Below are 19529 nucleotides of genomic sequence, written 5' to 3'. Positions count from 1 at the left end.
CCAGATTAACAAGTGCAGGAAAGTCATTGGAGTGAGGGTCCAGATGGGTGGAAGAGTGATCCAGGAAGATGTATAGTGCATTCAGTTCCTGTGCTTCCACTCCCTCCTGGACTAAATTCAATGAGAAAATATTCCCTTGTTCTGTGATCCAGGTAGATCTCACCAAGCTAAGCATGGTGCCAAGAAACACCTAGGTTTTCAAGTGGAGTTGGCAATTCAGTACGGATCACTCTGCCTTTTGCATCAGAACTCAGTCAAAAATCTAGCCTGGTGTTATTCAAGGTTGTGGGCATTTTACTGTATTTGCTGTCTTTCAAATAAAGCACAAAACCAAGGTCCTGGCCACCTGTGGGCATTAAAATTTGACATCCCTTTTCATGAGAGGAGAGGTGTTAATCCTCATGCCTGGGCCAAATTCAAATGCAAGTAATTACCCTCCTAAATTCCCCCTGCAGCTCTAACAATATATGGTATTCTTCACTTCCTGCCCTAAAATGTTGTGTAATCTAACTGCACAGTTAGACAGCTGTTGTGTTCCGCTCCACTGGTGGCCGCCTTTCAATGGGGGGATGAAGTGATCCGTGGCTGTCTCACTGGGGTGTAGTGAAGCTTAATTGTTTGTAAAGCTATTGGATGAAAGGCACTACAGACATCGTATTTTTATTAATCCTAATGTTTTTTAAAAGCAGTGTGATCATACTGTGTCGAAAGTTGCAAGACTGAGATTATCGAAACTCTAAAGTCATAAGCTATTGTCTTAGTCCTGCTGTTCTACCATAAACGTGTTTTATTTGCACGTTAATCCACTTGCATGCCCCTTTGATGCAGGAACCCTATTATTAGAGCCCTGGGAATTTTCTCTTTTTACTTTTTAGGAAGTTTGTTTTCCCATATGAGGCTCATCGTAAGAGGCACTGAGGTCCTGCCACTCAGGTGGGAGCCAGGGGAAAGAGGAGGGTATTGCAGAATGAGTCAGACCTACACTCACCCTGCAGAGGCAGCTCCTTTTCTGAGGGCTGGGCCACAGTTCCCTGCTCCGGGCGTTGCGGCACCTGGGTTGCACTGCCACTCACGTTTGGCCTGCCCAGTCTCCTGGTCTGAGTGAGCATTTGATGAAAACATGCGACTCTAGCTATTCTCTTAACTGCTGATGGTGCCATATACAGTACTCTTATAATGCCTTACAATCATAGTGAAATCTCCATTTCCCAACATATGCTAACCTGGCTTCTCTAGCCTCTCTCTAGATGACATCACAAAGTGAGATCAAAAGCACAAAAGGTTGAAACATTTACCGACAGAATTTTGTTTTGAATTTTATTGTGATTTAAAATTGAGGGTGCGGGGTGATACATGGGTACATTTAAACAAATGACCCTTAGGCTTTTCAATTAGGCCAACAGTTCAAATTTGCATAATAAACAGCAAGCAAGGATAACACCATGATTGCCAGATCATATATTTGCTACAAAGAGCAGAGTTTTCACTGGAGAAGGTAGGTAATGTAATTCCTCTCCCCCCCCTTTTCTTACAAGAAAAACAGAAATATGTTTGCTTTTCATAAGAATTGTTCAGATAAAAATATATTTCAAGTTACAAATATGTAGGAAGTAGAGAATGCCTTGGAATAACACCTTCTTTAGCTTTAATCACAAATAATTGCCTCTTTTTGTACTAATGAGCTGCGCAAAATGGAATGTAATTTAGACATTCATTCAGGGTAATAGCTTTGTGAGCTAATATTACTGCAGAGATCTATTCTCAATTTCCTAGAGTACAATAAGAGAGCAGCAGTAAGTTTTTCACTTCAGGGAGCTTTTCTACCCTATGTAAATATAAATAGAAATCCCATTATCTATTGATAAAAACAACAAAGCAGGTTAAATAAAGTTTTATATGTTACTGTTTCCCATAACAACCATCAGCTCTGTGGATCATGAATGTAAATAAAGCACTTTACTTACTGAAATCAATGAGAAACCTTCCAAATCCTTGCCTTTGATATTGGGGCATGATCATTATGCAGGAGACATTGTACTTCTGCTGGCAAAGCTTTTCCTGAGGGAAGAAGAAACAGATCAAGTATGTCAAAGCACTGCTGAAGTGGGCAATTCCCTGCACCTGCCACTGTCCTTGTAAAATAGACCCGAAAGGTGAAAAGACGTGTCTGGTCAATACCAAAGCAGAATAATTTTAAGAGACTGACTAATTATAGGGGGAACTATCAATCAAATGCATCCTCTAAAATCTCTCATTCTACTATTTAACTAGAAAACCCCATAGAAATTAACCATAAAATCGCAAGGACTTGCATAAACACTATAATGAAGGTTAAGTGCCGAATGTGAAAAAATATTCTGTTTGAGAGACACAGATTATTCTGTCAGAGCTATAAAAGGGAAAATAATATGTACACACACACCAAAGACAGCAAGTTAGGTTTGCCATGTTAAATAATTTACTGCCTTTCACCTACATTTTTCTTCTACCTTGTAGCAAATACTTTTAATGCCAATATGAGTGTGTAACGGAAGTGATACAGCTTTTTCACAGCCAAATGTATTCTCCTCCGAATACAAAATGAACGCAAAATACTTGGGCTATCGCATCTCAGCATTTCAAACAAGGCAAAAAAAAAAAAAACCACAGGATTACCTATATAATAGAGGCAAAGATTACACTGACTACCTAAGACAAAAGGAAAAGCAGAAACACAAACTACATCACGATGCAGCCCTTGTAATATAGTCTGAAGGATCCTTTTTTAAAAATTGGATGCAATGTAGGAACACTGGTGTTTTAGCAGAAGTACCCAAAAATGCCAAATCCACGTAAGAACAGTCCTGAAATAGGTCTCTTCCTGTATTTGGCAGTATTGCAATTAAATCTAATTAATTATTTAATATAAAGCCAACAGCATCAAGAATTAGACCACTCAAATCCAGGGTGACATACTCAACAGAAAGTTGCAGCAAGCACAGACTTGATAGGAAGCTACTCGGGGTAACACATGTAAGGAGATGCCAGAATAGTATGGGAATTGTCAGGGTCGTAAAATAGCAAAAGGCTAATCTCAAATCACACTCTTTCACTTGTGAAATTTGATTGCCACATGCCCTAAAAGTATCCCAAGTCCTGTGCTCTGATAGTACTGCTTAGTCTCTGGTATGGCCCCTTGAACTGACTGCCATAATATGTACTTTGAAATACACTTTGCCCACTGCAATGGATTCACAGGTATTTTTGCCCACAAAATGACACTAGCTACAGAAGACTGAAAAGAAAGGGCCCCGATTGAGGAGAGCACTCCAGTATTTGCTAAGTCCCACTAAAATCAATGGGATGCAAGTATGTGTTACAGTGCTCTCCTGAATTGGTTTCAGGGACGTGACAAAGATGAGAGACTGGGAAAGCAGCTGAGAAGAGGAGGGCCAAAACAATATTCTTGAGGTGGGGAGACAAATTTCAGGTCTTCATTTTGAATGCTGATGCATCTCCAGCAGGCCCTGATGCTGGTAGAGTTTGGGAATGATGCTCCAGACAATGGATGTACTAGAAGGTAGATGCCAATCTCAGATGTGGTGGACCATTTTATCTGTAATCGGTGTACTTAGAATCATCTAAACTATGATCGATGAGTAGGTCTACAAGGAAATAGATCAAAGGCATATGAAAGTCTAGAGTCCGAGGCCGTGCAAATTAGGTCTGTCAATCTCACTTGTTTAGGGAATGTCTATACTTCGAATGCCAGAGTGGGATTCTTCCATCGCTATAGCAGCTCCATCCCCCAACACATGATAGCTAAGTCAAATTCTTCTGTCCACCTAGCAGTGTCTCCACTGGGGCGTGGGCAGCTTAACTGCATTACATATCAGATGAAATTTTTCAATTTTGCCCTGAACAATGTAGCTAGGTCAATCTATATTTAGGTCCAGACCATGCCTTATATTCTCTTCAAGCCTTGTATTTAAAGACAAACATATCAGTCCAAGAACACCTCCATAGCCTGTGCTCGTACTCTGATTTTGTCACTTCGACAGACCTCTACATTTCTTCTTTCAGATTTTTTTTTTTGTTAATAAGATCAATCTGAACGAAAGTTACAAAAATTACCTGATTTTGAAGATAAACACGATTGTTTGTCATTTTAGTTTGAAACCACTGATATACCAAACCTCTTATTTGAGAGTGGGCAGGAACGAAAGTAGGATTTTTCTATTCCAGGCAGCTCCACTTTTACTTGCAGTTAATTTTACTATAGTCTGTCAAGACAATACAGAATTCCCTCTCGGCAATAATGAGGATTGTTGTTTTAAAATTCTAAGTACCACCAGAAGTCATAAAGACATCCATTATGAAAATCAGTAACTTAGGAGCTTGATTTTAGAAAGTTTAATGTGCAATTAAAACGCTGCAAAAATCAGATACCTATGCACACAAGTGATGAAAAATGCATAGAAATGGTCACTGGTTCTATCTAAATACATCTGTAAATACGCATGTAAATTTTGCACATTTTGTATATCTAAAACTGTTGCAAGTAAGGCATAGTATATCTGTGCAGAATCTGTAAATAAGGGCATGTCTAAACAGCAGCGTTATTTCAAAATAACAGAGGGTGTGTCTATACAGCAAGCCCATTATTTTGAAATAATTTTGAAGTAATGGGCTTCCTACTCCTACTTCTGTAACCCTCATTTTACGAGAAATAAGAGAAGTCGAAGGAAGAGTGTTCTTCCTTCAACTTCCTGCAGCATAGACGGCACCAAAAGCCAAGTTAATGTACTTTGACTTCAATTAACGTAGCTGAAGTTGCGTAACTTAATTCGACTTTAGCCCGCAGTGTAGACGTATCTTAAGTGAATTATATAGAAAAAGATTCATGTCAAACTGAACAGTCATAAATCACCAGATAACCAGTAAAAATAGATTTAACTGAAAACACATAGAATTTATTTCACTTAATGTAACTCTTGGGGTGGGGAGGAGCGGAACTAAATATATGGTTATTATCTATCAGACTGAACAAATTTGAGACTTACAGATAGGATTTCCAAATTTTTAAAAAATTGTCTTCATTATCTATTGAAATTACATTTAAAAAAATAACTGAATAAGAACGATAATTTAAATAGTGGAAAAAACATGAATTATTCATATTAAAAAGCACGTAGAGATATTGCTTTACCTTCGAGAAATATCCAACTAAGTGGCAGCCTTTTTCATCATTTTTTGTGAGAACATAGAACAGGAATGGCTCAACATCATAATACAGCGTTTTGTGGTCCAGAAAGAGCTTGGCTAACAAGCAAAGATTTTGGCAATAAATTTTGCTCACATTTCCATCAACCTTAAAAAAAAAAAAAAAAAAAAAATCAGAGATAAATGTATTTTCCACAGAGCTATTATTTCTCACAACAACAACACCATTTTAACATAAAATGGTATCTTGTACTTACAGTATCCTTTACGAAAACCTGAAAAATGTAACATTAAGGAAAAAATGTTAACTTCAGAATAGAAATTCTTTGGCCTCTAGTAAGATTTAGAGCTTCACTATTCATGCTAATTGTTTGCATTAGCAAATTACCTCAGAAGATCTGGAGTTATCAAACAGTCAAGGTAATTTGATCTTATAATTGGTCCAGTTAGATTTGGTTACATATCTTTCACTTATTTCCCCTATAATCAAACAGATATGAATAGCAGTGCAAACATTATGAAAGCTGTCTTAAGCTCGGGATCATTATTGAAGGGGCTGCACTCCAAAAGTGCTCCATTATTCTGAGTCCCTGAAGAGTGGGGCCAGCAAAAATGGGATGTCAGTTTGGTATACTACACAGCAGTATCTTAGATATAATTAGAGAAGATAAAAATTCTATGCTGGCGCGAAGAAGCTAGTGAGCAAGAGAAGTAAATTTTCAAGCTAAGTGCCATAATTAGTCTATGTCTGTTATAAGTATAAAGAATCAAGCTGTGATACTGATGGCTGCAGACAGGCTAGGCACAAATACAGATTTCTTTGATCACAATGCGTTTTTCCCTGAAATGGAGAGTATAGTCAATGTAAGCAGCAGAGTCTTTCCCCAAGATTCTTCTTCAGGGAAATGATTACTTGCAACTAGCATTCTTTGATGATGGGACCATCTGTTTTTTATTTTCACAGAGAACCCGCTGGTCTATGCAGGGCACTGGGAAGCAATTCCTGTATTGTAATCTGTTTCCAGAGTCCATTCTGGATGTGGCTTGGACTAGCCTGAGCTTTCCCTGCTGTCCTATAGAATCACGGAAGATTAGGGTTGGAAGAGACCGCAGGAGATCATCTAGTCCAACCCCCTGCTTGAAGTAGGACCAGCCCCAACTAAACCATCCCACTGTCAGGTAGGTATAACAAGCACTAACTCACAAGGACATGTGGGTGTCTGAGAATGAATCAGGCAATATCTGTAAGTTATCTCAAGATGATAAACACCACTTACAAAGTTAAGAATTACTGGTACAAATACTGTTATGAAGAGTCTCATATATAGTACCCAACAATACCAGAAACATCTAAGCACACTCATGCAACTAACTCCCTTGTACGAAACTGGGTTGTTGTTTTTTTTCCCCTCTTGTTCTTTTCCTACTTATACAAACAAATGATGAAAACAAATGATAAAGTTGGCCTTAAATTAGATTTATAAAAACTTGTAATGGTTTACTAAAGACTTTTAAATTCCTCTAAAAATGTTGGCAATGAATACTGGATTTTGTTTTTCAGTTTCCTAAAAGAGGAAGTGTCCAATTGTTCTGTAATTTCAATAGAAGACTTCCTAGATATTAAAAAAAATCCTAGAAACAGCCAATCCTTTGAAACATTCTATAAGCTACTTTTTGAAAGAGCAGTCGTGTGAAGATGGAAAGGCATTCTGTAACATTTTGCTAATGTTCAACAGTTCAATGAAGGGAAAAATGGACTACAATCTCAATTAGATGCAGACACCAACGTTTGCTCGACTAGAATGTCATAATAAATTATGACAATAAGTCTCCTCTTTGGTCTGTCAAAGCTTTGCCCTGGCGGGAAGGATACAGAAACATAAGATGCCCTGGGGTATATCCTGCTCCTTGGAGAACACAAGGAGAAAAAGTGCCTATTCCCTTCTCAACTGTCACGTAAGGAACGAACGAGTGTAGTCACTGTATCCTGCTGAAAGTGTGCAGGATTTCTATCAACTCCTCACTGAGCTTCAGCAGCTATCTAAACTGCAAGTAATAGCCCTAGCCAACACTTCAACCAAACTAGAGAAGTTAATCTTCAAGGGTCTCAGTAATCCTTTCCAAGTATCTCAAGTACAGAAAGAAAAAGGAACATCTGAGGAGTCCAGATTTTCCTTCCACAAAATATTCTCTCTCCCAAGGGCTCTTTTTAGAGACCCTTCAGACTGCTTAATAAAGAAAGTTTTGATGTGTGGGTTGATGGCAGTTCACAGAATAACACTAATATAGTGGCAGATTCACCTGCCAGCAGGTGTTAAAAGAACCTGGGAAAGAAGAACAGGTTAATCATGTTGACTGCTGACTCACTGGGACAGATGTGGCTTTTTACACTTGGGAAAAGCTTAAGGGAGGTAGGAGTAGCTCTCTGGAAGAGAGAGCTATGGTGTGGCTCACCCACGTCTTGGGGAAACCATAGGAGTACAAAATCTGGTGGAAAACACTTAGGCTGGGATTGGTGCCATTTCTTTTAGTTTAGGAACATGTAACCTGTGACTGACTCTAGAACAAATGTTAAGGTTTGGTTCAGTTGCATGGGGACTCCACCTGATTACACATCAGTACTTCAAGACACAGAACAGACAAGCATACCTGCAGATTTAATAAATATATTTACACAACATGAAAGTGCTAGGTAGTGGCATCTGTGACATCCAGAATACTTTGACATTAAGCCTTTTCTTTTAACATTCAGAATTACTTTTCAGTATTACTACTAGCCAGAAATACTTGTCCTATTCTTCTGAAAGTTCTGGAATTCTTTTCTGCTAGTGGTATTGGTGCTTAAGTAATAGGAGTAAGAAGGCTAGAGTAATTTGGGTGCAGTTATGACACTTGAAGCCCTACTACATTTAAACTGCAAATCCATAATGGGGTTAGCTCCTGGGGGAGGCACGAGCCAGGGCTAAGCAGTCCTGGCTTGCGCCAGCTCCACAACTACGGCAGCTCTGCCTCCCATGCCTGACCACACCGCACCACGGAGACGGTGCTGGGGGGAACTGGCTTTTAAGATGGCTCCCCCGGCACCAGCTCCTGCTCCTCCCCACTTACTGCCTCTGATACTCAATGTTTGCGTACTCTGATAGTTGCATACTCGACTGCGTACTGATACAGAGGCAGCAAAGCGGGGGAGGGAGGAAGGAGTCGACTCCTCGAGTAGTCGCTTATATTGCTACTCTGAACTAAACTAAACTAATTTAACTTGGCCACACTTGGAATAGGCTGTGAAACTAATACCAACCTGGGACCAAGACACCGCAGCAGAAAGCCTCAGGAAATATTTCTCAAGCTTTCTGTATTGGGAATAACTTTAGTTTCAAAATTTCACGCTCCTGAAGTCCTAAATCAACCATGCAGAAAACTTAAGGGAGGAAAATATTATCCTTGAAATTCCTATACAGCAGTGTTTCTTAAACTGTGTTCCGCAGCACACCGGTGTTTCGTGAGGCAGTCGAAGGTGTGCTACGGAGAACAGAGTTTAAAATGGCCTCCCTTAAAGGGGCAGGAAACCTTGTTTTTATTTTTATTTGCTCAATAACTCCCTCCCCCCTTTATTTTGATTGCTCAACACAAAATCCTTGGTGTTCCTTATTAAAAAAAAATATTGTTTGGTGTTCCTCAGTCTTTAAAAAGTTTAAGAAACACTGCTATACAGCCAATGATCATGCTTATTGTTCTCTTCCTAAAATAACCATTGACACAAATTAATGTCTATAAAAGGGCTACAAAATTGCCAACCATGAATGATACAGAGAAAATTAACAGGGAAGTGTTATTTACCCCTCACATAATACAAGAACTAAGGGACATCCAGGTACCAGAGCTGAACACACACATAAATAAGTATTTATTCTCACAATAGTCAAGTTGTGGACTTTGTTGCCACAGGATCTTGTGAAGACCACAATTATAACTTGGTATGTCACCCTGCACACTTATTTTGAAAGAAGATATTCCAGCAATATTCCAAAATAGCTTATTCTGAAATAGCACATCTACACTATAGGGAAGCCTCAAAACTAGTCCAAGGTAGTCTTCCCTAATGTAGACATGCTACCTCGATTTAGAGTCCCAGGAGGCACTGGGGAGCAATTACTTTGAATGGCCCTGGAAGGAGATATTTTGAAATAGCAACAGTGAAGTGTCCACACTACTGCTATTCCAAAATAGCTATTTCGGAATAGGCGCTATTCCTTGTGGAACGAGGTTTACAGAATAAGCCATCAGTTATTTTGAATTAATTTTGAAATAATGGAATTGCTATGTAGACACTCGCATTGTTATTTCGGAATAACAGCCGTTATTCTGAAATAACGCTGCTGTGTAGATGCACTCTGGGTCCAAAACAGAATTAGATAAATTCATGGAGAGTAAGTCCTTCAATGGCTAAACCCTAACTCTAACCCTTTTGGGTATCCCTAAACTACTGTCAAAAGCTGGGACTAGATGACAAGGATGAATCACTCAGAATTGTCCTATTCTGTTCATTCCCCCAAAGCACGTGGCATTAGCCTAGCATCTTGTCTCTTGACAGTCATAAGACATGATCACTGGTCTCATCCAGTCTGGCTGCTCTTACATAATGGGTAAAAAGGGAAAAAAGAAGAATTGACTGATCATCTGACAACAAGGAAAAAAACTGAATGAAGTTGGAAGATATAGTTTCACTATATATCTAAAAGCATGCGGCATCACAAGTCCAGATAGTCTTAAGTTCTACATAACTTATGAGTACACAGGATATAAAAGGTGGGGAAAAGTGACAGAGAATTACTTTTTGAGTTCAATATGAATATTAGTGGGAAAATATTTATAGAAAAACCTCCTAGATAAGAACACCCGAGGACTGGAGGTTGTTCATGACTCTGAAATGTTTATATCTTAGAACAAACATTCAAAGTTACGTTTCTTTCTTTCAAGAGTTTACAGTTGAACACTGACTTAATACAGCTTTGAATCTTTGCTATGCAGAAACAACGTTTAACACAGTACTGTATAATACTGGCCTGTATTTTTTTTGGTCTCTGCTGCCGCTTGATTGTGTACTTACAGTTCAAAAATGAGTTGTGTGATCAACTGTCAGTTGGCCTCTCTGAAGCTTGTAACTCTGAAGTTCTACCGTAAAACATCTCTCTACTCGTGGCCTTTAATTGGTACATAATCAACTCATTCATGTAAGTTTTGCTTTGTTTAAAAAAAAAAAAAATCTGGATTTTAATATACCTACCTCAAATACTGAAAGGTCATTTCTTCTGTAGATTTCATTGGCTGGAGGGTGGAACCAGCCACACTTCTTTGAGTGTCTTAGCAAAATGTTTTTACTTTTCATATATTTAAGACAGAATTCACACAGGTAAAGCTTTGGTAGTCTGTTGAAGTATAAAAACCAAGAAGAGTTTTACAGTGCTGTTACAATTCTAAACTCTGTGACCAAAAAGCACATGTTCTTCCTCATCCCCACCCATTTTAAAAATATATGAACACTCTGGAATTAAACTGTATTTCTGTGTGTGCAAAATAGTCACCTCAAGAGGATGATTAAAATAAGCATAAATTATTTGAAAGTAATGCATGTTACTATCAGAAAGAGGCAGCAATGGCGGGGGAAGAGGTTGAAGTAATGGGGGAGCCGGCTTAAAAGGGGCAGGAGTGCAGTGGTGGCGTTCCACCTTTGAAATGTACAAGAGTCCCCGCTGGGGCTCTTGTACATTTCAAAGCGGAAGTGCCACATGGAGCCTGGGGCCTGCTGGGGCTCTTATATGTTTCAAAGGCAGAACGTTGCACGGCACTTCCGCCTTTGAAATGTAGCAGCAGCCGGGCAGGCTCTTGCTACATTTCAAAGCGGAAGCGCCCTTATCGACTAATCAAATAGTTGATGGAAATTCCATTGACTATTCAATCAGTTGATTAATTTAATTTTAACATCCCTACTATCACCTCAACTTCCCCGTGAGATTCAATTAGCTGGTTGCTCAAACCCCAGTGTGGAAGAAATGAGCAAAGTTAACAAATAAGTGGAGTAGGCTGTTGCCACTGGAAAGTCCTGTACTTTAGAGAAAATCGGTCTAATCCAATATTTTGTTCCCTTAATTTCAGTATATTCTGTTCAAAATATACACCTCATTCTCAGAGGAAAGAGAAAGTACCATCTGGGAAAAAAAAACAAAGGAAGGATTTACAGCATGTTTGCAAAAATGGGACAACTAAGAAATCATACAAAATGAGCAAGACTGCATAAGAAGTGCTTGGAGAAGGATAGTTTTGGGTACTAATACTATGAAGAAGAAAAGACACACAGAATGACCCCCCATCCTCTCCATCACAAAACAACAACCAAAAAACGCCACAAAACAGTCATCTTGACCACTCTACTACCTTGCGTATTCCTGCGGATAAGGTGAAGAGTACCAGGTCTGGATCTCATATTTCCCAAATTCTATCACGGAAGGGTACCGGCTGTTTGTTTCACTGCTGTTTTTACATCCGATTTTCTGTCAGGTGTAATGAAAGTGCAAAGTTCCAGTTATAAGGAATGAGAGAAGGGTCAATTCACACTTTCACTTGTTTAAGATTAGCAAACCTTCAAGTTTCTCAGACCAGTGGCCAAAGGTGGGGCTAGAAGAGGGGTGCGAAAAGCCAAGCAGCCCACAGGAGGCTCCAGCCCGCAGGAGGCTCAGCCAACCTCCCTACCTACCCCACCAACAAATGCTGCTCAGAGCGGCTCTCCAAATGCTGGTAACCCAGGGGAGAAGAGAGGCTTTGCGCGCTGCCCCCGCTCCCATTGCAGCTCCCATTGGTCAGTTTCTGGCCAATGAGAGTTGCCAGTTTGGAGGACAGGCAACGACAAAGCCAAAGCCCCTTTTGCCAGTGGAAATCCAATTTGTACACTAGGGGCTCTCTCAGCCAAGGCAAGTGTACAAGGGGCAAGGGAAGACATCCAGCCTCAGCAAGGTATATATTTATAATACATAATAAAAAATAGAACCTGTAAGCACCAACTGGTACAATACTTTGAGGCAGATCCAACTGAAACATTTCAAAGACCATCATAATTCTATAGAATTTAAAGTATTTTAATAACTAGGCAATATACATCATAGTTATATTCCAATTAGAAAGCCCAGTTTTGCATACCTTGTACAAGAGTGATGAGACACTAACGTTAGCTTTAGCTTTTCAGAATGGCTGCTTTCTGCATAGAGTAGGATGGGGGGAAGGGCCTGAATCCATAGCTCCTATTGACCAACACTGACATTTTGAAAGGGCTAGTCAGGATTTTAACCTCTGATTCCTTGTCTTGCCCACCAGAGTCAGCTACCTAAAATCTACATTCATGTGGTTCACTCCTAGGGGATGGCGTGGCTCCCATCTAAGGGAATACTGCATATACAGAACATCTCCACTAAACACTCACCAAGTACACAACACAGATTAGAGGAGCATATCAAAGATAAAATGAGGCTGAATGAACATCTGAAAAATAATTCAATGTTTACATATAAAGGTAACTGAATTGACCACAACATGTTCCATTACTGAAGTGATTTCCAGTCTTACCTCCAAAGAAAGTTCCCGAGCCTGTTTAAAAACTTCCACATCCTCCTCTGTAACAATTTCCTTGCTCCCCACCAGAATTACATCTGTATTTTCTTGTTTGATGCTTATTTTGATTTCTGTATCTGTTATTTAAAACCAGCAGAAGGATTATTCACAGACATGAAGGCCACATGCCTTACAGTCCCTGAGTGATGCTCCTAATTAGCACTGCAGGCAGTGTCAGCTCTTAGAAACTCCCATTCTAGTTTAGATTTGGAATTTTTTATATTTATAGCAACTATCATCTCAGCCCCCACCCCCTTTAGTTTTTAAAACTGCTGCTGTCAGAGCAATTTTCAGTATTTTGTCTATCTTCTTATAGGCCTCAACTGTACTAAATGAATTCTGAACAAAAACCTATTGAAACTGTTAAGGTGACACTAGTATATGTATAATGTATTTTACCCCTCTATAAAAATAAAAATTCTGTGCCCCTTCAATCTTAGTTTAAACAAAAAAAGCCACCTTTTAAAAACGAGGAGACCAATACTACACTATCATACATTATAAATATATAATTCTTCTTACTTAAATAAAAATAACCAGAAAAAGGACATTTTACAGCAATACAGATCAAGTGTTGTGGAGACTGCAGCAGGATGGAATTGGTCATGAAAAAGCAATGGAGTAGAGGGAAATGAAGAATTGAAATGTCCGTCGTTATAAGCACTGACAGCACACAACCATAATGACAGCTCTACTGCCAGAGAAGGGGCAGGGGAAAGAACAAGGAAGTAGCATGAAAGTGGCTACTCATGCGGTACTACAAAGCCATAAGCAACGTTATGAAGGCATTTGGGGCGCCTAGTGCCACTACAGATGCAAAAATAATAATAAAATGGTGGTATAGTATTAGTCAGAAAAAACATTTTGGAGATTTAGTCAGTATTAGATAAAAGGTCAAAGTTTCATTGCTTTTGTATGAGAGTGAAGTAAGAATAAGAGAAATAGCTAAGACCTATGTGACAAAATAAGAATTTTGGTTTTGGACGGGACGCAGGTTTGGTTGGAGCTTTGACCTTTGCTTACCATCATCCTGATCAGGTTTAATCCTTCCGTCTGCCAAGCTCCCCTTCCCTGGTGAGGGGGTCCCCATCTGAGGGGTCACTTTATACTTTAATCTGCCTAGAATCCTGTGCTTTTTAAGGAAAGTTGTTCGCTTGAAGTGAGCAATTGCTTTAAAAGCACGTTCTCTAGACACACCCCATCCAGAGGTAGAGGAATGAGAAATAAACCTACTTCTAATCTCTTTCTTTCCATAGAAATGGATATTAGATTTTGATGTGGAAGATAACTCTGGTTTACGACGCATACGTTTGGGTGGTGCATAACTTGGGTGTCCCTTTTTTCGAGACTGTCCCTGGGTGGTATAAATATGAGAAAGTCCATCAAAGAGTCCCTTTAGCTGACTGTTATTAGGAAGGCTGCTAAAGGAGGGTGCACTTGACTGACTGGAAGAACTTTGGGGAGAGTTAGAAGAGGTGGAAGTGCAGGATTTTTGTGAACGGGGGCTCTGACCAGAGATGGGAGTTGGGGGTGGAAGTGAAGAAGGTGGAGGTTTTAGCTTTTGTGTGGTACCTGTAGCCAACACATGAGAAGTGCATGACTGTTTCTGAGAGACCTTTTTCCTTGGACGATAGTGCTTTGAAAAGTCTATTATTTCACCTCGTGATCTGCGACCATCGGGTGATGGTGTAAAAAACTTAGTAAGGCCATCAATGAGCCCTTTGGTTTTCTTGTTAACTTTAAGTGTAGAGGCAGATATGTAGGTGGAGGTGGTGGTGATTTTGGTGATGGCACCAGGCCGAGTGGGGTCTGTAACAGGCAATCTGCTGCTTGAATCCTTCACAGATGCAGCATGACCAGATGAAGGTGTGGTACAGACTTTAGTCTTTTGACCCCTACCAGGTGACCCCCTTCCTGTGAATGCATTCATGGATCCTTCATCACTGGTTACAGACCTATGCAAAAATTTGGAAAATAAAACCAGCATTAAAAAAAAACTACAAAAACTGCTGACAAACAATTTTACATAAAACATATATGCCATTGCATTTAAAAGTCAAGAGTGGACAGTGACCCTTAAAAATATGTATGCACTACTGACATTCATATTCACTGAATGGATGTGAGCAAATGATACCTATCAGATTTCAATGGATAATCCATAGCACAGATCAATAGTGAGGAAGTGGGATGGAAAAGTCTTTAGCACATACAACACACTTTAAGGAAAAATATGCTTTCAAGAGAGAAAAATCATTAATATACTGTTTCTGTGCACATCGATCACTTCACTGCTGTGAAATCTGTAACATACATCCAAGAGATGCACATGCCCTGTGCTAAAAAGTATACACAGCACATCAACACATATTATTGATTTCAGCAGAATGTTCACTAAAAGACAGCAGAGGTTTCCACCAATATGGGGAAATAATCAGCCAATCTTCACTGGCATTTTTGTATGATCTTATTATACTACACCACTGAAATTAGTTTTGTTTTTTTTTATAATAAAAGCACAAAATATCCCCTTTTTAAAAAATGAAGCTCTAAAGGCAAAATGAGGCAGTTTATGCACAACATTACCATACAGCTAGCAAAGCAACCTCTTTAAGAAAAATAAAAAGGGTGGTTAAAGCAAAAAAAGAGAGAGAGGGACAGATTGCAGAAACAAATGAAACAATGGCCAAAGAAAAGTCATAAGTGAGTCAGGCACGACATGGAAGAACCTGAGGAGAAGGGGTGAATTTTACTAAGACCAAGCAGAGGGCATGCTTCAAAGCTTGCATTAAAAAAAAATGCGGCTTTAGTTGATGGTTATTGACTAAATGAGAAGACAGAATACTGAAGGGAATATTGAAGAATGGTATTTGGTTGAAGTAAATACAAACTGAATAGCTGAGGTTACTCATAGTAAAGAAATACATGTCATCAGGAAGTGCTATGTTGCAAACCCAAACAAAGCTGCATAATTACATCAAATGGTTCCACTCACTCCTCTCCCCCAGATGTATGTACTTAAAAAGTTTGAGTATTTTGCAGAGGAAGGTTTCCTTCCACAGATTTTTACTTTCTTAATTGTGAGGCTGAAACAATTAATTCCAAGATGACTTTTAGGTAGACATGGAATAGCCTGGGGCTGCCATCTGGTACCTGAACTCCAAGAGCTCAACAGCCTTAAAACCGGCCCCTGCTTCACTCCCAGACTGAGTAGCTGATGAGCTCTTAGAAGTCCCAATCTTATTTAAAAATACTATATTTTTCTCTACAGTCTTCTGAATCTATTGATGGCAGGAGTTCATATGTATAGCTGCAACACCTACTGTCAGTACCAGATGTGTCCATAACTGAGCACCTAGTGTTATTTTATCTCTTACAGTAACTTGCCTGTTCAGGGTTCCATATACAAGTCCTTTAAGCCATGCTATTTCACTAGCTGAGGATAAACTTCCACAAACTGTATCAAAAGGGCTAAACAGCTTCAGCAACTTTTAACACATTAAGGTCTAGCACCATATAAAAGATGGCTAGATTCACTATCTCCTGTACGCTCCTGCTGCTTTTATATTGGGATTATTTCTGCAGTAGATTGCACCTCAGTAATTATTCTTCTCTCGTCTTTTTAGCCATGCTTGTAAATCAAAATATAATCCCATTTTTAACTAATATTGTTCAGTGGGAAAGGGAAACCCATATTCTCTTCTAGTTTTAATGACAAACATAAAAACAGTCATGCTGGGTCAGACCAAAGGTCCGCCCAGCCTAGTATCCTGTCTGCCGACAGTGGCCAATACCAGATGCCCCGGAGACAGTGAACAGAACAGGGAATCATCAAGCACTCTCTCGCCTCTCATCCATTCCCAGCCTCTAACAGAGGCTAGGGACACCACTCCTACCTGTCCTGGGGAATAGCCATTGTTAGACCTAACTTCCACACATACAATTGAGACAATGGAGAAATAATCTCCTCTTGAACATCAAATCGTACAAATCGGTCTCCTGGATTAGCCAAGAGCCCACAGATGCAAATGGGGAAGGAATTTTTACAGCCTGAACTATCATGCAAGCTCTTGCCCATTTTTAAATGGAGCATTTATTATACGGTTGTGGTGCAATGACCCAAATAGATAAGAGTGGTATCATGCCATTCTAAATGTTTCCGCTTTATTTTAGTGGAAGTGATATCAAGGCCTTCAGATAACATCCCATATCTTGCCACAATGTGCGCCATGCTTGGTGATCAGATTTCACTATCCCAAACTTGGACCAAAGTTCTCACTAGAGATTAGACAAGTGAAGAGGATAGCAGGACAATGTGAAGCTGAGACAGCTCGGGGGAGTGGAGTGGGGGGTTCTTTATTTTTAATTTCTACCCTGGTACTTATCCCCAAAGTGAAGTAGGGAATCTAAGGTTTTCGCACCTCAGTCCCTTGCTGGTGTGCTTCTCATAGTCCCCTAGTTAATACCTTCCTTTCTCCCAGGGCTCCATCTGCCCTACTAGGGACATGGAAAAGCCAGGAAAAGGGTACAGGTGGTGTTCCTAGAAAAATCCCTCTTTTTCCTCCATCCAGGTGTCCCTCAATACTCCCTTCATCACCCAACACTTCTCTGAAAACAAAGGGAAATTAATTGCCCAAGAACTTGCAGAGTAGTGCCTCATACCCTTCCAGAAAATCAAATGTGTCCGTACTGAAAAACAGGACCAACCCAAGGTGACGGCTCCCTTGCCACTGCCCTCCTGCAATAGACACAGGAACACATCAAAAGATGGCCTACCCCTAACAAAATCTGCACTGCATTTTGTCCAGCTCAATGCTACATTATTACTGCTCTGCACATGTTCTTATTGAGGCCCCCTGGGCTCATAGCTCCTTGATCCAGAGGTTACTGGCAGCAAGTTAACACAGCTCACACAGCCTTTGAGGAGAGGTGCGTCTGATGCTGGAGGAATCGGGAATCTCTTTTTCTCTCTCCGTGATATACAAGAGGTCCCATCAGACAAGAGCTGTTAAAACGTCTGTACAGTTTTAGTTTGCAATGTTGCTGTATCCCTGTCAGTTCCAGGTATTGGACAGACAAGGGAGGTGAAGTAATATCTTTTATTAGACCTACTTCTGTTGGTGAGGCACACAAGCTTTTGAGCCACACAGAGCTCTTCTCCAGGGCTTAAGGCTGCTGTAATAGCTGCCACTGTAACCTTCAGATACGGACATTCCACTGTGCATGGCAAAAAGAAGAGGAACATGATAACACTTCATGCATTTCTAACACTCTCTTGCATGCTATCAGTGCCCATAAGAAGTCTACATTATCTGCACTGGCTTTCACCAAGTGCCATGCACTTTCTCTGTCCTGCTTGATTGCTCTATAAAGCTCTAGCAGCATGGGGGTACCCATCACAGTGCACAGTCTCAGGGCTAGATAGAGGTGATGTTTCTCAGGGACTGCTAACAGAAGGATGAACAAGTGTTAGGATCTGGCAGCTCTTTTGGTGATTAGTCTAGAGCACTGATGGGCAACCAAGACCAGCTAGTGGGCCGCACAAGTGGCCTTCTTTCATCTTAGTGGGCCACATGATTGTCAGTGGTAGGCAGCCTGTGGCCACAAGCAGTTGATTCACCACATACAAGCTCTGGAAGGGAGGGGCAGGAGCAGGGACAGAGTGCGAATCAGGAGATTCATGGCACTCCAAACGTGGTAGCAGGAAAGGGAAGTAGATGGAAGTGTGGGACTCCACTGCCCACAGGAATGAGAAGCATGTGAGGGAGTCAGGCAGACAGGTGGTATGCAGGCTGCAGGTGGAACCCCACTGGACCACAGATTGGCCACCACTGGTCTAGCGTAACTGAAGTGGTTGAATGTAGGTCATGCCAAGCTAATCTGCCTTTACTAAGACTGACCGAAACTCAACTGAATAATTTCTATCACATTTTTCACACTATCCTCCGGCTGCTCAGGAAGGATACGGTCCTATTCTCTCTCGCAGTGATGTAAGGGGGCAGAGTTAAGGTTTTGTGAAAGACTTACTGTAACAACATACATTGAAGTTTATTCTGCCGTAACTCTTTATTTATTAGTATTGAGAGGTTTAAGTATAAGTGCACCTGATGTTCTGGAGAAGATGAGATGTTGCCTGTCAACTTTAATTCTAAGTTCACTGGCCAAACAGTTGGTTAATAAGAATTGTTTGACAACAAGAAGTGAAGAAACTTTAGGACCAGGGCAAGTAATAGAGTTCATTAACGATTGTGAAGCTCCCCTACAGTTCAATGACGAGAACCACTCAAGTACAAATGAACAGCAGTAGAGGAAATGGTTGTAGGGCACATGTGGGAGCAAAGATAGGAACATGCGGTGGAGGGCGACATGCTGCTATCCATATCTTGCTTTGCAGATTCAAATAATCCATTCCTCAAATTCAACATTAATGCAAAAGTTTGACTCTGCTTCTGTGCTGGGCCCAGTGCGCCACCACATCATCAGCCTGCCTCACTGATGGTCATAGCTCTCTCTGATTTTGCCACAGTAGTGGGGGTATCCAGGTGCAACCTGAAGCATAGCAGTAAAGAAGCGGGGAAAGGGAATGGCAGAGGAGCTTCCTTGTGAAATGGACTTATCAACTGTGTGGACATCATCCCAGATCTGCTGAGAGACCAAGCTCTAATTTC

At 40.4% G+C, this 19529-nt stretch overlaps 1 protein-coding gene across 6 annotated transcripts in view; it reads right to left on the bottom strand.

Annotated features, from left to right (window-relative positions):
* Window positions 1–19529, bottom strand: part of KAT6B (lysine acetyltransferase 6B) — a 173906-nt gene that overhangs the window by 54322 nt on the left and 100055 nt on the right. For 4 of the 6 annotated variants that reach the window (XM_075935747.1, XM_075935746.1, XM_075935744.1 and 1 more), the window contains 6 exons: window positions 13885–14816; window positions 12817–12938; window positions 11635–11750; window positions 10487–10628; window positions 5189–5350; window positions 1965–2058 (listed from right to left, as the gene is read on the bottom strand). In XM_075935747.1, the coding sequence (XP_075791862.1) occupies window positions 1965–2058; window positions 5189–5350; window positions 10487–10628; window positions 11635–11750; window positions 12817–12938; window positions 13885–14816 (1568 nt within the window). The remainder of the gene's footprint in view (window positions 1–1964; window positions 2059–5188; window positions 5351–10486; window positions 10629–11634; window positions 11751–12816; window positions 12939–13884; window positions 14817–19529) is intronic. The other 2 variants (XM_075935748.1, XM_075935749.1) reach the window with 2 other exon arrangements.

Source organism: Pelodiscus sinensis, chromosome 8 (assembly GCF_049634645.1).
Source record: "Pelodiscus sinensis isolate JC-2024 chromosome 8, ASM4963464v1, whole genome shotgun sequence".
NCBI classification, from domain to species: domain Eukaryota; kingdom Metazoa; phylum Chordata; order Testudines; family Trionychidae; genus Pelodiscus; species Pelodiscus sinensis.
The sequence above is the reverse complement of the archived record's forward strand: the minus strand, read 5'-3'. Positions and strand labels throughout refer to the sequence as shown.